Genomic DNA, 17,706 nt, shown 5'->3' with positions numbered 1-17,706 from the left:
CTCTGGTTAACAGCCACACGTGTACACATTCGTTGGTGGGAATAACTGCGATTTGCAGGACAGTTTAGCATCATTAGTGAGTTGTATTTTTTCAGAGAAGGCCTAGTCCAATTTTTGCCAAGTTTAAGGTTAAAATAAGCGATTTGACTGAACATGCACTATATGAATGTTGCCGTATGGAAGGGTTTCCATTTCTTTTTTTGGCTGGGAGACTAGTCTGCAACATTTCTGAGATGCAGGTCTTGTCCCAGCAGGTGCTGCCTCTCTGTAGACTTAATGAGGAGTTTCCATTTGAAGTTTGGGCTCTTTATTGCTTTTCTCTTCCACTCCAAGGCGCTTTAATTCTTAATAGGCACCAGAAGCCCATTATTACAAGGAAGGAAGGACCCAGGTCCGGGTCTTAAAGGTGGTGAAATCCTATTGGATATCAGCGGTGAGTGACACATGGAGCATGTATATAACCCACCTGCCTTCCTGTAGAATGAAGTCGTCCTACTCAACCAAGGTAAGCTATGCTATGTTATACAATGCATTTTTTAGATTGATCGTTGGTCATATTTAAAAAAGTACAAATATCTTTGTGGTAAAGTATAAGACAGCAAACATTTTTCTATGCATTCCCTTGATCTATTTGATTCTCAATATTTCAAAAACAAGACAATTTACTTTGCATATCTTCGTTACCTTGTTGCATATTTTAGGATGTAGTCGGTTAATAAATACATTTTCTAATTAATTAATATTTCATTTGACCACCATTGTCTGTTATCCCAGTGGCGTCAGGATGATCTTTCCCTTGTGGCTCGCAGTGGCCGTATGCTGCCTTACATGGCTTCCAGGTTAGTTCTGCTTTCCTTCATCTCCCCTTACCACTCAAGATCAGAAGTCATTGAAGCAAAACACAAAGCCCAATACTAATCGCAACAAATTTACCAGGTTTGCTCGATGCCAAATCCTTATTGGATGTCATCAACCAGGAGGGTAATTCACATTTTTCACACACTTCCACTCATTCCTCTTATCGTTATAATATATATATGTCCCCTCTTTACTGGGTTTAATCTATAATTGACATATTTGATGTTCTGAATGATCTTATTTTGTCTCACCTGAGTGAACGGTACAACTCGACTTGTTCTCCTACCCTCACAGATGTGGTGGGTCCTCCAATCAGCATAGACTCCGCACGGGCCAACGACTTCCTCACCCATTCCCGACCCAAGCGCAACGTGGACCCCAGATGGCACAGAGGCAACCCAGACTTCCAGTCCTTCTACCGCTACTACAGCAGCATCGGACACACCGAGGGGGTGAGACGCGTGTTAACGTCCCCAATTCCTGTCTTGTAATCTGGTGAATCTCGCTGAACGTACATTCTATTATTTTGCTACCATGGTTGTCCACAGTGGACCTGATTGTAGTTCGACTGCTGCAACCGCCTGGGTCCAATCGCACAACGTGAAGCCAGTGTTCCACTTATTCGTGACAGCTGGTCTGCTTTGTTCCTCCTCTTGTCCTCCTGGTCTGGCGCGTGGCATCACCCCCCCCCCCCCCCCCCCCCCCCCCCCCCCCCCCCTCGGTGCAGCTCTATGAGATCGACAGGCTGAGGATGCTCTACCAGCAGATGCGGAGCCTGGAGCAGGTCTACGGGCCGGACGCCACCCACTACCAGAACAAGCTGGGCATGCCCGTCGTCGCCCAGTGCGACCCGGCCACCGACAAGAAGTGCAAATACCTCCCGCCTCCCCCCCCGGCCATGAAGGGCCGGTTCCTGCCAGAGGAGCTCCCCGCCACCCCTCCCCCTGCCACCCCTCCCCCCCAGCCCCTCATGTCCCAGGCGGACGTGCTGTACCTGTGCAACCCCAAAGACCCCCTCTGCAAGCCGCACATCGTGTACCTCCCCACGGGCGCCATACCGGTGCTCTGCGACCCCCGCTACCACCCCACCTGCAAGCTCCAGAAGACCCCGCCGCCGCCGCCCCCACCCCCACCCCCGCCGGCCCCCAAGGCATACGCCCCCCCTCCCCCGTCCATGGTGATCATCAAGAAGTCGTCCCCGCCCGGCCCCCTGCGCTCCTTCAAGGGCATGGAGTACGACTGCGACCCCTACTGGGACCCCGACTGCCTGATCGACCACCCGCCCCGCCCCGTCCAGGGCAAGGTGGCGCTGGTACCCCGGCCTCCCGCCTTACCTGTGGAGGTGGAGGAAGCCCCCGCGCCGCCCCCTCCACCACCCCACCCAATGAAGAAGATGGTCCCCCACCCGTACGCCCTCTTCTACCCCAACGCCTACAACCCCGTGGACGACCTGTACGACCAGGCCCGCTTCCAGTACCCGCAGCCCGCCGACCCCGCCGACGAGCCCGTCGAAGACGGCCAGTAGGGCTCAGGCCAGCCCCACCACCACCACCACCACCACCACCACCACCACCACCTCCACCACCTTCCTGTTTAAACCAAAGACTTGTGATTCAAATATACTGGCTCAAGACATCAAGCATGCCTGGCCTCTTTCCTGCCAAGTGTACAGTTAACATCTGTGTTCAAAGGGCAGGTAGCCTGTTAATAAAACCTGCACCTCTAATGGCTGTCGTAGTTTATTTTATTTTACATTTTGTAAATCCCACGCTACACGCAGTTTAGGAAGACATGCCCTGCGTAACAAATCCTTTCTGATTCATTTGGGAATTAAAAAGTTAAAAACACAGTGCTCAGTGAATGGTATCACTCTTTATGAATTTAAGGAGCTTGTGTGAACAGAAATAATTTGTTCTCAAATAATTAGTTCCATACGGCAGGTAAAAAGGCAGACTGTTAAAAGGAAAGGCAGTGATTTACAAGCACAAGGTCATTATTTTGGCTACTGCAGGGGATTTAACAGCCAGAAAACTGCTGACTAGAAAAAGAGACCGAACTAGCATCTCCTCTCATCCCTCCTCCTTTCTCTATTAACAGCCTAAATGTCTCCTCTCCTTACTACCCTTCTCTCTCCTCTCTCCTAACTACTATTTCCTCTCCTTACTATCCTCCCCCTCACTCCTAACTATTACTAACTATTATCTCCTATCCTTATTAAATGCTCTAATGAATCTCTCTTCCCTCCTAACTACCCTGTGTCCTCTCCTAAATATTCTCGACTTTCCTCTCCTAGCTTCCTCCTCTCAAACTTTCCTCGCCCCGGGTCGGAATTTCAGGGCCAGCGGGGCTTCAACTTCAAACGCTGAGCAAACACACCACAAAGACCACAAAGACCACTTAAAAATAAACGGCTACATATCCTTTTCCAAACGTAAACCAGATTCTGTGTAAGCTCACTAAACGTCAGCAAAGGTGTGTGTATACTAGTTGCTTTCACTTTTATATTTATGTGTGGGTTTGATTAATTCAAAAAAAGAATACAAGTCCCATGAAAAATCAAGTTATTTATTACATACGAAAACATTCAACATCAACGGAGCAAAGCAAATCAAAGGGGGAGAGGGCTAAAACATTTTTTTTAGGGGATCATGTACATGGGATTTATCTGAATGTGCACTCAACATAAACCATCCGAAGTGACTTAGATCTCTTTATACCAAGTTGTGTAGTACAGTGTGGGGGGGTATTTTGTTTTCGATGCGCTTGCATTTGACCAGGAACATCCAGTACATTTGTCTGACCTGACCAAAAGAAAAAAAAAAAACGAAGAAAAAAGAAAACCAAAAGAAAGGCGAGCAAAAAAGTAAAGATAAACCAGCAGTGCTTGTGAGTTCATTGTGTTCTCCAGCTCCTCCCGCCGCTCAGAAGAAGAGTCCTCTCATCCTGCGGCCGATCCCCTGCCGGTCGTACAGCACGTTGAACTTGTTGATGAACTGGTTCATGCTGTTGCACGTCTTGGTGATGGACCCCAAGTAGGCCATGAGGCCGACGTCGTTGCATTGCTGAAAGTGGAGGGGGAGGGGTTCAACGAATCACACTGGCTTCGTAACAGCATGGGAACATCTGTGTGCTGTTCCTTATTACATTGTGTTATATCATCCCATGCTGGTGATGAAATACATAACATAATTAATGAAGCGCTCAAAAGTAAGAAATAAAATAACATCTAGAATCTCACCCCTGAGGTTTTTAAGAGATCATTAAGATTCATATTTATTTTTCTTCTACAATTCAATGGTTAAAGAATGATGTTATAATATAAATTCATGCATCAATTAATCTCAACACACAGGCATGGCCTAAAGAAAAGAGAAGTTTATATGTGGACTGCTTCCAATGTTGTGTTCGTCATACTAAAGAATGATTTAATGCATGTGAATAATATAGAACATTAAAAAAAATAAAAATATCGTATACTAGATCGCAATATTGGTCGAAATAATCGCATTCAATTATTTCCCCAAATCGTTCAGCCCTACTTGAAACCACTGAATGGATCTAAAGGCAAATCTCCACCTAGTGGAAAATAAAGTTCAGTCCTATTCTAACTTCATTACAGCATGCCTTGGCCATATTCCACCGGCAGGAGCTTACATCGTAGAAGTCTGTTTTGAATGCGATGGTGCTGAGGACTGGCAGTCGATGGCACAGAGCGTTGGCCTCCCGGAGGATCTCATGGTTAAACGGCACCTCGCCTGGACCAACAGATAGGGATGAAAAGCTAAATTAATAATAATTAAGTCAAATAAATATCAATAATAATTGTCAGATCCACCAACATGTACAAGGCTTTGGAAGTCAGCGGGGGACTTCCCAAACCCTTTTGTTGTTTGACGAAAGGTACTGTACTTGATCCCCAAATGGAGCAAGCATCCCCAACCCTTTCTGCTCATACCCGAAATTCCCTGTGCATCCCTTTTGAAGGCTGCATCTGGGATCTCCTGAAAGACTAAAGAGTTCACTCTCATAGATGATCTCACCTGCATCCACCGCCTTCACGTACTCCAGGATTATCCTCACTCGGCTGTGGAGCATCTTTATGGCACTGTGCTGCGCGATGAGGTGTTCGGCCACTGGGGAGACAGAGGAGGAGAGCTCACACACCGTAGACTCCACACTGACACGATCCACACGATGAGCTAACCGGCTCATTGTAGTAATACTGTGCTGTCAAGTATAATCCGACGAAATAGGACAACGGTTCAGTGATTCAAAATAACCAAAACAAGTCTGATGGCCGGCCCATTGTTCGAGGATCGGGTCTCTACAAATAAAAAAATCCAATAAAAAGCGTCTACTGCGCTGAACTTTGAGGATGTCCGACGTCAGCGCGAGAGAGGGCGAGATGATCCATCCTTACCGGTGGAGTTCTCGCCCGTGCCCGTGGCGGTCATGCGAGCCACATGGTCGACGCCGATTCTCTCCGCCTCCTCAGTGGCCAGCGTGTAGGTGAGCTCCGCAAACAACATGGTGGCCTGGGAGGGAACCAATCAGCAGCGACCACGTTTAGTTTTTTTTGTGGGAATCCATATTCTGTTATAAGAATACGTGAACACATTTGATACTAATGCAGCCCTCACGCACCCTTAACTATTTACACATGTCTAGCTTCATAAATGTGGCTGGCAGAAGTACATTTCGGTACAGAGAAGGGGTCCTCACCTCGCCATTGATTATGTCGATCACTGACTCGAATACTGTAACAGGAAGCTGCAAAATAAAATAAAAGGCAATGTTATTCTTTTCCCAAAGCGGAACTGTAATACATAACGCTTTCGCACAGAGGCCCTGGAGAAAAACATATGGCTGGACTCACATCTGTATGTTTGGTCAACGGGTTGAGTTTCAGGAACAGAGGACTCTCGATGATCTCACAGATCTGAAAGAGCAGCAGCCAGATGAATGTAACCAGTAACAAGAACAATATGTTACACGGGTCGACCCAATGTGTTTGCTCCTCTGCTCAGTATACCTGCTTATGAATGTGGATGTCAGATTGTTCTGGTGGACCTCCTGTAGTGTACCAGCCCAGGAACTCCATCTCTTTGAACACCTGTTTGACTGTGAAGGATATGAGGGAATATTACAATAGGAACAGGATATTATTCCGAGCAAAGCTCATACAGCGAGTGTCTATGTATTTAGGACATAGTATATGCTCCTCAATATGCTAGTTTACATTTGGGGAGGCAGAGGGAAGGTAAACATCACACTGAGAAAAGAGCTGCACGTCTGATGCATAGAGTAAAAGGTTAAAAGAAGACAACCGGAAAATAAACAAAGAGACAGACAAGGCCTGGAAGACTAATTCACAGGAAGGTTGTGTTCCTCTCACATTGTTCTTCCTTGGTGTAGTAGTACTCTTTGTCGATATGTGCTCGCTCGTCTACGGTGTGGGAGAGCAGCTCGAAGGAGTTCATCACCTCAATGTTTCTACCTTCCTGTTTCCCAATCAGGGCTCCAATCACTGCAACAAATCATATACTCGGTTAGTAAACACGACTTTGAATTATGTTGAATCAGAAGGATTCAAGGTATTACTTGCTTGGTTTGCAGTTTGTCAAGATAACATCACATATCTTACTGCTCATGGGCCCTATTTCAGTGAGGCGTGGAACAGTGAATTATACAGTACCCTGCATCGGCCGCCCCTCCTGTGAGCGAATCCGTATCCAGTGATCTGATATATTGAGGATGACGAGTGGATGCAAGGCAACAGACACGCTGCCGGTGAGCCCAGAGGCCATGACGCTGGGGCTGGCTGCGTTCACACACACACAAAAAATGGAAGATGAGCACCAAAACTTGACAATACCGCCCTGGTTCCAATTGCGAAAGTTCGTGACTTTACAAAGTGGTTAAAGGAGAATGTGCTAGTGGCTGTTACAATGTATACGAGTTGTTTTTCCGATCATGATCAATAGTGTTGCTGTGGGGGACATCATTTAATGAATACTCCACTGAGACACGCCAGTGACTGATGACTTTGTTGACAGTTATGAATTTATGCTAGCTCACAGGGTGGTGCATGCGTGTGTGTTAGCGCGCTTATTGTACAGATCCCTGGTGTACGATCTGTAAACACGGAATGCGAAACATGCAAAGGAATATTTAACACCATATTGGCCAGCATATTATTGTGTGTTAGCCACTGAAGGGGTATTAATAGACACATACCGGCGCCGTCCACCTCCATCCCTCCACCATTGCTCGTCGCCATCTTGTCCGATGAACCACGCATGCGCGCTGGGTTCTTCCTCCCCTAGTAGAAAACCAACCGGGGGTGGCGCTGTTACTGCAGATGTTAACAACAAACGACAATTGGGAACGATTATCGCGATCATGTCAGATTCCTGTGGAGGAACATGGCAGATTTTAAAGTATAGTGTTTTCATTAGCATCGTATATTTGGGATAATAATGGCATTTGTGAGTCGGTTTTTAGACTAGGTACTATTGTCGCTGTGAGAAATCTTTCTTCAGTGTTTGTGATCGTATGCAACGGCGGTGCGTCGGGATATATCTTCCGTGTACAAGAGTTTGTTTACAAAATGGAAGATTTTCGAGTCTGGAATCTGGATTACTTCCCCGAGAATATTTTAATTGATATTTTATCGTATTTAGGTGTGCGAGAGCTGGTCAGAGCGGGAAGGTAACGTGAGCGGTACTCATTGTTTCTGAGCGTACCTATCTGCTTGTTATATATCGTATTCAAACACAGTAAACCTCTATGTTGTCACTCATATCATCTGATTATATATTTCGTGGCTCTTTTTCAGGGTGTGTGAAAGATGGAAACGTCTTGTGAAAGACCAGAGATTGTGGAGACTTGTTGATCTCACTGCCTGGAAAGGGGTACGAAGGCATTTGTTTTGATTGACTGTGTTTGACTATTTGGTTGTTCTACCAACAACATAAATCCTACGAGACGAATTAACAACGTGTACGGGTTATGCATCTGATGTCAATCAACATTTACTTATTTTCCATGATCTTATTAACAATTCATTTACAGGAATCATAAAGGTATTAGTTGTCAAAAGTTCAAATATTGCGTTTTCTTTTGTCTACTGGTATGTTGTCATTCTTCACCCCATCTATTATCCTTGCTGCTCATTGTTGGTCAGGTGACTTCCCGCATCCTCTGGGTTCTACTACGCCAGTACCTCGGCTGTGGGCTACGGTGCCTGCGGTTGCGTGGCTTGCTGCTTTCGGCAAGGGGAGGCGTCTTTTTATCCAAGTCCTGGCTCAGAGCTTTGACGCTCAAGTGCCCCCGCCTGCGCAAACTCTACCTGCTGCACACAGACCTCAGAGGCTTGCCCAGCTGCCATCTCCTCCCGCCGACGTTGCAGGTGCTGGAGCTCCGTGGCTGCGAGCTGCCCCCAAGCTTCTTCAACCTGACCCCTGGTAGTGAGTCGCCGGGTCATGGCGGCGCGCCCTCCAACGTCGGCGCCCAGCAACCAGAACAGAGCACGGCAGGAAAACGAACGGGCTCCTCGTCGGGGGTCAGCATTGAGCGACTGGTCCTCAACAACGTGCCGTCCTTCACCGACCAGCACCTCCAGAGCCTGACCTCCTGGGATAGGCTGAGTCGCCTAGAGTTGCGCGACACTTTCCGCGTGACGGCCAACGGTCTGCGGAGCTGTGCGGCCAAACACTCTGGATCGGGCCTGGAGGGGCTGTCCAAGCTCAAGTTTTTAGAGATAGGCATCACCGGGAGGCAGGGCTATCAGCTACAAATGGCCTCACTGGGTCTGGGGTCTGGCTGGCTGGGGCTGGAGGAGCTGAGCCTGGGGGGGAAGGAGGTGGGGCCGGGTCTGCTGTGCGCCAGCCGTCTCAAAGACCTCCACAGCCTCTGCTTGTGGGCGTGCACTCTCAGCGAGATGCAGGTACTGAGGAGCTGCAGGATGATCCGTCAGCTGCGCAAGTTGGAGTTCCTGGAAGTTTTCTTCCAGCCAAAGCAGGCCCCGCCGCGGGTGGACGGGGAGGGCAGCGACCAGGAGGAGGAGGAGAGGGACAGCGGGGAGGCGGCAGGTGCGAACGAGGAAGAGGACGGCCATAAGAGACAAGACGGGAACGACCCCATTCCGCGATTGCAGCGGTCGTTAGCTGCCCTGTTGCCACACTGTACGCTAGTGTTCACCAACTGTTCTGTTCAAATAAATTCTGACTAGATTGTCACTTTGTTATGTACTCGGCCAATTGACCATGTTCTTGTCTCTTTAGCCTTAACTCCATTGTATCTACACAGTCTCTATGTTTTATTAACACAACGGTCTCAACATGCAGACAGGAAGCTGCTACTTGCTAAAGCCACAACTAGCAGATGTCAGCTATTGAGATGAAGGGTATACTGTTCGCAATGTTCCACCTGTTTCCTGTTTCTTCCATTTGTAAACAACCAAAGCTTGAACTCCAGTGATCACATAAAACATGGTAATATGACCAACCCTAATGAGGTCCTATTGTTTTCCTTTTGTATTTGTTATAGCTGTGCCTGGGCATATTGGAAAAAAAAATGATGATACACTAATGGCACATTAGTGTATCATCATTACTGTATCCAAAATAGTTATTATTTTAAATATGAAAAAATAAATCATGGGAACACCATTTTCTGTGGAAGTTAATTCCTATTTTGAATAAACCAACGCTCAGCATTTAATTATAAATAAATAGTTATTTTGTATAGTGTTATATTTATTGTTTTTCAATGAAACCCAAACACAAAAAAATCATGCATTTATTGTTTTACACTGCACTTAAAAAATAATAATAAATAAATAAATGATACAGAACAAAGTTACTTAAAACCGACACACAAAACAAATACATAACTGTTTGATTCATAATAAATTTCAGTTCCTAAGAGAAAAGGAAAATATTAATACGAATTTGAATTAATATTTTCAAGTCACGCCCCGTCCGGTAGAGCCTGTGAGATCGAAAAATATTAATGGTTTCAATGGAGAGAAGATTTTTTGTTTTCTTTGCTTGAAAAATTATCATTTAAATACACAAACAACAGATGGGTAATCCGGGTCATATAAAGACTGGGACCAGAAAATAGTTACTTTCTCTCCATTGAAACCCATTCATATTTTTCGATCTCATAGGTCCCGTGGCCTCTACCGGAAAGGGCGTGACTTCGCCACGCTATGCAGCATCACAAGTCCCGAAGAATGGTCCTATTTTGACCAATGAGCATCCTCTGTACAGCGCGTCGAGACCACCAAGCCAATCAGGAGCAACGAATTTTTTAAACGTTGGCCGCGGTGGACATTCAAAATACTTACATAGCTTAGGTTGTGCTGCGCTCCTACAAGTCTGGCATCGGCATTATTCAAAATGTCGAAGGTAAAGTATTTACTTGATACATTATATAACTTTATTAAGAATGGACATTTTCATCAATCCTCAGATACACTTCCGTTTAAATTGCAGTGTTAGTTTTCACGTCTATCTTTGCTTTTGTGAATAGCTTAGCTTGGCTTTAAGGTCTTCCGTCTTATTATAATCTAATATAAAATAAAAACACTACTTGCCTAACATTGCTTGTTAATCTAAACGTGTGGGTAACTCACTTAATTTCGCTAAAAGATTCTAGGTCACGGCGGATTATCATTCATTAAATAGAAGCTAACGTTACCTGTACAGCTAGCGGCTGTGTGCCAGACTTCTTATTCATGTGTCTTAATTGATCTTTAGCCGTATAGACAACATTAGGCGAAAACAACTGGTCATTGATTTCTGAATAGGTTAACTCTTTCCGTGTAAAAAATAATTATTATAAGTGATTAATGGAATGGGACTAAAATCTGTCGTTGTGTTCTGCTTTTTTGCAGAACAAGGAGAACGCCGATCCCAAAGGCTCCCTAAGACAAGTAGGTTCCTCTCGGACTCGACAACACAGGGACCGCTTATTGAACAAATATTCATTCACTCTTATTAATCATTTAAGCATTTGATGTGATAGTGAATGAATCAATAATGGTGTCTTTCCAAATATCAGTTCACGGCCATGAGTTCATCAGTTGGTCCACAGCGTGTTCAAGTCAATCCACGGCCAGAGACCTCTGCAGTCATGGGTACTTGGACACCTTCTAATGTCATTTATAAATGAAAGATGTGTTGATGAACGTATTTTTCTAAATAGATCTCTCTTTTTTTTCAGGACCAGTAAGAGATCCTGTCTACCCACCGATTACGACTCCCCTAAGGTAAGAATTCTTAGTTATCGTATAGGGTCGTTATATGCAAGTTTTTGTTTGTGATATTTTTCGATAATGAGAAATCTATAGCGTAATGTAGTCCTAAATCCAAGTCAATAAATCATAGCTCAGGATAATAAACTACTGGGCACCATCTCGCATTATAAATGCTTTTGCAGTTTCAAACAAATGTTTTTCCATATGACAGAATAATTTAAGGATTAATGACTAAACGATGACCAAAAAACCTTCAAAGGCTTTTTTGATTCCAAAATAGTCATTTAGATGTAGTGTTGTGAGGTGCAAGCCCTATTGTTCACTTGGCGAAGAAGGGCTTTACTTCTCATTTGTATTTCTGTATAGCATGTTAAGCTCTCTTGCTGAACCTCTGTCTATGTTTTGTAACGCGTACTAATATCCCTTCTTGGTTTCATCTGAATGTCAGTATCAAGAACTTTGACATCGGTCGACCGCTGGGCAAGGGCAAGTTTGGAAACGTCTATATGGCACGAGAGAAGAAGACGAAAGCAGTGATTGCACTGAAGTGTCTGTTCAAGTCCCAGATGGAGAAGGAGGGCGTGGAGCACCAGCTGCGGAGAGAGATCGAGATCCAGGCCCACCTCAAGTAGGTGGTTAGGAAATAAGTCTAGTTTTTAATGGTAATACTGTTTGATGATCTTATAAGATGTAAGTTGTATATTGGCACTTGTTTATTATGAACATCTATACTGTACCAACGTCAATATATTTTTGTTTGTCTGCGGCCGAACTTAATCATTGTAAGTCGCTTTGAATAAAAGCGTCTGCTAAATGCCCTGAATCTATTGTTACATATTTTCTCAGTTTACTTAAAACTGCCCAAACATTGTGAAGTATTTATAACCAAAGATGCTGATATTCTACTCTCTGTTTAGGCATCCCAACATCCTTCAATTTTACAACTACTTCCACGATCGCACGCGAGTCTTCCTGATCCTGGAGTACGCCCCACGGGGCGAGCTTTACAAGGAGCTCCAGAAGTGCGGACGTTTTGACGACCAGCGCACTGCCACGGTAAGGGGGTCCACTATTCATCTATTTTTATATTTATTGTCTGTTTATTGTGATTGTAACATGATGTGGAGGGTTGGAAAATGTCTTTAGTCTGCGTTTTTTGGGATCATGAGACAAACGGCTTCACTGGCTCGGTTGTACTGGGTTGAAATGGTTTGAAGTAGTAGAAGTTACCAAGTGTGGGTACACAAGTGAATCTCCCCTGAACATTACTGACGGCCACGAGCACTGTTCACATTCAGTGGTGAAGCTCTGCAATCAATGCCTGATTTAAAGTGCTTTTGTTGAAGCCAACTTTGTATTTTATGTTGAAAATATTGAATTCGATGTTTTAGTCTTTTCTCACCTACTGTCTTAGGCATGCAATGGTAAGGGAAAAAAATACAGAACTGCGCATCCAGACTTTGAAAAGCAGTTGGACAACATAAAATGTATGATTACTGTACAATAACTTTAACTGGAGTTAAAACCAGTCGTTAGCTAAATGTATTTTTGTCTAATTTTCCAGTCTGTTTATGTTTCAGTACATGGAGGAGATATCCGATGCGCTGTTGTACTGCCATGAGAAAAAGGTGATTCATCGCGACATCAAGCCTGAGAATCTCCTTCTCGGCTTCCGTGGAGAGCTGAAGATCGCAGACTTCGGCTGGTCGGTTCACGCGCCATCCCTGAGGTGAGTTGACAGCACTCCCACATGAGCATTGTGTCTGATCAACCTAAAGGTGGATGAAATCTACACCTTAAAGGACACAAACCGTTAAACTCAAAATCTGTTTCATGACACCAAACAATCTTTATTAGTAGTCTCACAAGTCCGATGTTGGATCAGGCGTGGGCAATACGTTTTCATTGGGGGCCACATAACCGTGCGTTCACACACCAAACGCGACTGGGCGACAATACTCCATACAAGGTAAACGTAGACGCGTATCAGGCGACCTTTGTCGCTAGAAAAACCTGCAGCATGATTTGAAATGTGGCGCGGCATGAACGCCCTGGTACGGGCGCGCGCGTTCACGAGGATTTAGTAGAGTGACACGACACGTCGCTCGAGTTGAAATATTGGAACTTTTGCCAGGACAGTCGCGTGATGACAGCCAATCAGCGGTCACTCCCTGAGTGACGTAGCGTAACAGCGTTCAATCGGCCAACCGTTCCCTGCAGTGCAGTCCGGAGTGAACCGCAGCATGGAGGAGAAAGTGATTGTTGCCTATTGCGACTCCCGGAGCTCTATATATGATAGTATATAAATATCATATAATATCGCGGACAAAAGCTGTGTGCCCCTCCGGTTGATATTATGAAAAGACTGCGTTGGGTTCTCCGATGTCTCTGTTACTTCCACAACAACTCAACTTCCTCATACAAGCGCGACTAAAGTCGCTTGATAAAACTTGCACAAATCACTACCACGATGGCTTATGACTTGTCGGGCAATCAAACTCGGGTGTGAACTAGGCCTGCATGATAAATCGTTATAAAATCGCGATCTCGATTCGCCCGTGTGGATTTAAGTTTTAAATTAGAATTGGAATCGTGCAGGCCTAGTGTGAACACGCAGTAGAGATTCCGAATGCGTTTGAGTGCAGAGGAAATTCTGTCATGTCTCTTAAAAATTAGTTTGGATTATAGAAAATATATGGCTGTATCTCTTATGAAGCCTTTATAATTAGGTCACTACAAATTGTCTGACTAAAATTATTGTATTTAATTCATCATGTACACAACTTGAATACTGATTGTACAGTTGGTTTAAAAAGGTTAAAAAAACAAGTGCGCTGAACAGGTGTATTGATGAGGTTAATGATAAGGTTGATTAGATGTCTTGTTATCGGATAGTATTTGTAAACCCTCTGATGTTGTTTTGATGAGAACCAATGGAAGCAGAAAACAGGGTGTATTCTAGAAAAAGCATTTAGTTGAATGAGCGTGCCTGAGTAGGGACTGTTTTGCGTACAATAATAAAGTCTCGTCAGTTTTCTGTGCCGTCACCCCCCAGAAGTTCTGCTACCAAACAGACCTGCTGGGGCTAGTGAATTTAATTCCCAGTTGCTATATTTTGTAGTTTGTCTTTTAGTAAAGGGACTAGATGTGCGCGCAGATGGGAAATGGCGTTTGCCACAGCAGAAATACAGTGATAAGAATTGAACAGATGCATCTTTAACATTCAGAAGCTCCTTGAGTGTTATTGGTTCTCAAATCCACGTCCCCTCTGTGTTGCGAAGGCGCCGCACGATGTGCGGTACCCTGGACTACCTGCCCCCAGAGATGGTGGAGGGCCACTCGCACGACGAGAAGGTGGACCTGTGGTGCATCGGCGTCCTCTGCTACGAGTGTTTGGTCGGCAACCCCCCCTTTGAGACCGGCAGCCACTCGGAGACGTACACCAGGATCACCAAGGTGGGCCCTCGTACTGATGCTGTCGGGGGACACGGCCGGAATGTTTGAGCATGCCACTGTTGACGGTTCGAATGAAAATTTTGGAAGTGAAATGAATGTCTGAAATAATGGTGAGAATCGTTTTTTGGGCCGTTACTTCACATTATGGAGGTCCGGTGAGTATCTTTTCTTGATGCACTAAAAAGGAAAAGCGAAAATACAAAAGATTTATTGTATGAAATATAAAAATATCAGTAAGCATGGGTCCGGGGAGGTCTGTTTGTAAGGCTTACTGCTGTATTGGCTGTTATTTGGGTGTGATGTTTGGGTCATGGTCACCCCCAGTTCCCTCTGGGTTATGGTGCATTTCCAACGGATGTCGGTTCAGCCTGAAATGGTGCGGCATTGGGTTGCGTTTCCATCGCCAAAAGTGGCCGTGAGCCGTACTCGTCTCGCAGTACTCCTCCGTTGGGGTACTGAGACGCCTGAAAGGGTGCCGGGAAGTTCGAGCTACACACACCGTCCGTTGATTGGTCGATAGAATCGAATTCCTTGCGAAGGGGAGATAATAACAAACACATTACCCACGAGGTACTTCTGGACAACGGCGAAAGCTTCGTTTATTGAAGAAAATGTCGCGCAAAAGTTGTTCGTCCTTCTTGGACGTCCTACATTGTTGCTCTTTGTTCATTGTGCGCGTTCTTCTTTTTTCCTTGGATTCATTAGCAGGCTGCACTGTGTCGGGCTGCTATGAAATCAGGATGCTTGGGTAGCTGCCGCGGCTATCGCCTTACGGCTTAAACCCCGCCCTACCATAAGGGTGCTGCCCGTGGTGGAAACGCGAGCCGTAACTAAGCTGGGCTATATCGCGCCCTCGCCACTGGGCTGAGGCGTGCTGGGTCCAAAGCGTGCCCGCCGGTGAAGAGCGTCATCAGGATTTAGAGCCCTAACCCCTTTTGCGCTACCTTGGAAACCCAGAGAGCACAATTGGAAATTGCTCAGTGAGTCACTCTAGGAATGAGCAATATACTCATTCCTCGATCTCCCCGAATCCGAACATGAAACAATCGCATCAGTGTGTCTGATATCGGCGGGCCAGAAGCTTTGCTGTTTTACCGACCGGATACGGCAAGAGTCTAATCTATCGGTTAGATTAGACTAATCTAGTAGCTGGTAGCTTAGCGTATGGGGCTCTGGATACGTCGACCCTTGTAGTCTGATTGGTCGCAGTGTTATCCAATTGTGTGCATTGATGTTTTCAAATGCATGCTTGGTGCCGCCCCTCAAGTTTGCCTATTTTCATTACTCGTTGCCAGACCCTACAGCTTCTAAGATGTGGGTCTGGATTCCCAGGCTACCTTTGCCGTGTAATGGATATTAAATGTGTTTCCGTGCAGACGTTTCAAAGGTAGCGACGCTACCCATTGCTAACGTCCCCCTCTGCGTTCCTCAGGTGGACTTGAAGTTCCCTAAGATAGTGTCCGAGGGAGCAAAGGACCTGATCTCCAAGCTGCTCCGCCACAACCCAATCAACCGTCTGCCCCTGCGCGATGTCCTGGAGCACCCGTACGTGAAGACCAACTCTCGCAGGGTCCTCCCCCCCGTGTGCAATGCCGTGAAACACTGAAGGCGCGAGGCGGCACACTCCCCCCCCCAGCCGCTCGGCCTTGTGACTGAACTGGCTGGTCCGTCGGTGTATCTCTGCAAAGACTCAAGGCCAGTTAAGATGGGTTTTATCCTCTGTTTCACTGCTGCGGACGTCACAATGCCAAAGATTCTGGGACTATTTCATCCTAAGGGCGCTGGTGTTTTGCCCTCTTGGCCATACTGTACAGTTTTTCTTTGTGTGGTTTTCTTTCCTTTATTTCCCCTGTTGTATTTTCTGATTGATGTGATTTCTTTCCTTTTTTTCCCTTTGGTATTTTCTGATGGATGTGATTTTCTTTGGTGCTAACATATTTGTTGCACTGTTATGAGTGGAAGGGGTTCTTAGGTTTTTAAATATGTATATCTTTCAAGTGTCTTTTTTTTTGTTGTGAACCTACACCCATCTTTAGGGTTTATAAACTATTAAATCTTTTTACTACAGAAATTTGTTACAATTATTTTAGTGTAATTTGTTTTAAATGGCAGTCATCCGTTGGCTATTAGTGAGTGAAATGCTCTGTGTTTAGAGTGGAATGTGCAGGCTTTGGTATGAGCCCATTTAGATTTGACACTGCTCCTGGTTGAGTTCTTATCGAGCAAGGCATTTAATCCCTGTTAAGTTTAGGGAATCCAGGAGGCCTGTCAATCACAGCCGGTTCATAGCTGCAACACTTGTCAATGGTGGAAAAAAACAAGCGGTAGCCATGAAGTCCTGCTTATCCTATAGTATTAAAACTAGTAGTTAATCTAATATGGCTGAATTTAACCCTAATCAATGGGACATTTCGGAGCTCATGAGACTAACGGGGCTTGTACATCACAATATATTATGGAATGCATTGTTTTGAGATATGCCGCAATTCTGAGAGGACTTGAGAGTTACTAACTGTTAACTAATGGGAACTTTGGTTTGCCATGTTTCGCATGAGAAACGCTGAGGCAGTTTCCAAAACAATGTTTTTATTACAAGGGTTGAGCACAAAAATTCGTCCTTTTACTAAAGCAGTCTGTGGGTCCCCTTCCTCTCTTGATGCATTTATCTCAGGCTTCTAAAGAATAGGGCAAACATTTGTACACATTAATCTGTATGGGTTTTAGGGTGACACTGAACTGTTCATACCACATTATTAAGTAATGGGTGACGTGTGTTCTGCTCACTTTGAAATCTCACATTTAAAGCATAAGGAATCCTACAATTACTTTCATGATCAATGAACTTTTTGCGTAGACCATCATGCTTAGAGGAGGGATTTCTATGCCAGGTTTGAATGGGATTAGCCAATGCAGGAAATTTTGAAAATCTGCCTTTTTCCTGTATTTTAGTGACATCACAAGACAGAGATCAACCTAGATGAAGCCTGGATAGATCAGCAAAATTTGCTATAGTCCACTGACTAGGATGGTAGACTGATCTATCCATCCGACATCTAGGTCGATACTCCCACCCAAGCAGTCAATCAAGCACTCAACTCGCGATTGGCTGCTTTACTGTTTGGGGT

At 45.2% G+C, this 17,706-nt stretch overlaps 4 protein-coding genes across 4 annotated transcripts; 3 read left to right on the top strand and 1 right to left on the bottom strand.

Moving 5' to 3' along the window:
* The first annotated feature begins 122 nt into the window (after positions 1-122).
* and4 (actinodin4) lies at positions 123-2,584 on the top strand. Its single transcript, XM_030367943.1, has 5 exons — positions 123-505; positions 775-839; positions 937-981; positions 1,153-1,310; positions 1,586-2,584. The coding sequence occupies exons 2-5, from the start codon at positions 785-787 to the stop codon at positions 2,381-2,383; spliced, it is 1,056 nt and encodes a 351-aa protein (XP_030223803.1). The 5' UTR covers positions 123-505; positions 775-784; the 3' UTR covers positions 2,384-2,584.
* Positions 2,585-3,402: 818 nt separating this feature from the next.
* Positions 3,403-7,220, bottom strand: cops6 (COP9 signalosome subunit 6). The gene is made up of 10 exons (XM_030367944.1): positions 7,096-7,220; positions 6,554-6,679; positions 6,254-6,385; positions 5,891-5,979; positions 5,735-5,797; positions 5,581-5,628; positions 5,279-5,393; positions 4,899-4,991; positions 4,513-4,613; positions 3,403-3,920 (listed from the first exon to the last, which is right to left on the bottom strand). Exons 1-10 carry the CDS (start codon positions 7,157-7,159, stop codon positions 3,780-3,782), a joined length of 972 nt encoding a protein of 323 aa, XP_030223804.1. The 5' UTR covers positions 7,160-7,220; the 3' UTR covers positions 3,403-3,779.
* A 65-nt stretch (positions 7,221-7,285) lies between these two features.
* On the top strand, positions 7,286-9,530 carry LOC115552140 (F-box/LRR-repeat protein 12). Its single transcript, XM_030367942.1, has 3 exons — positions 7,286-7,569; positions 7,697-7,772; positions 8,045-9,530. The coding sequence occupies exons 1-3, from the start codon at positions 7,469-7,471 to the stop codon at positions 9,089-9,091; spliced, it is 1,224 nt and encodes a 407-aa protein (XP_030223802.1). The 5' UTR covers positions 7,286-7,468; the 3' UTR covers positions 9,092-9,530.
* Positions 9,531-10,153: 623 nt separating this feature from the next.
* On the top strand, positions 10,154-16,652 carry aurkb (aurora kinase B). Its single transcript, XM_030368249.1, has 9 exons — positions 10,154-10,274; positions 10,763-10,801; positions 10,930-11,005; positions 11,092-11,137; positions 11,574-11,753; positions 12,043-12,181; positions 12,706-12,854; positions 14,407-14,581; positions 16,014-16,652. Exons 1-9 carry the CDS (start codon positions 10,266-10,268, stop codon positions 16,185-16,187), a joined length of 987 nt encoding a protein of 328 aa, XP_030224109.1. The 5' UTR covers positions 10,154-10,265; the 3' UTR covers positions 16,188-16,652.
* The last annotated feature ends 1,054 nt before the right edge of the window (positions 16,653-17,706 follow it).

This window comes from Gadus morhua, chromosome 10, assembly GCF_902167405.1.
Source record: "Gadus morhua chromosome 10, gadMor3.0, whole genome shotgun sequence".
NCBI lineage: Eukaryota > Metazoa > Chordata > Actinopteri > Gadiformes > Gadidae > Gadus > Gadus morhua.
This window is presented reverse-complemented; position numbering and strand designations above follow the sequence as displayed.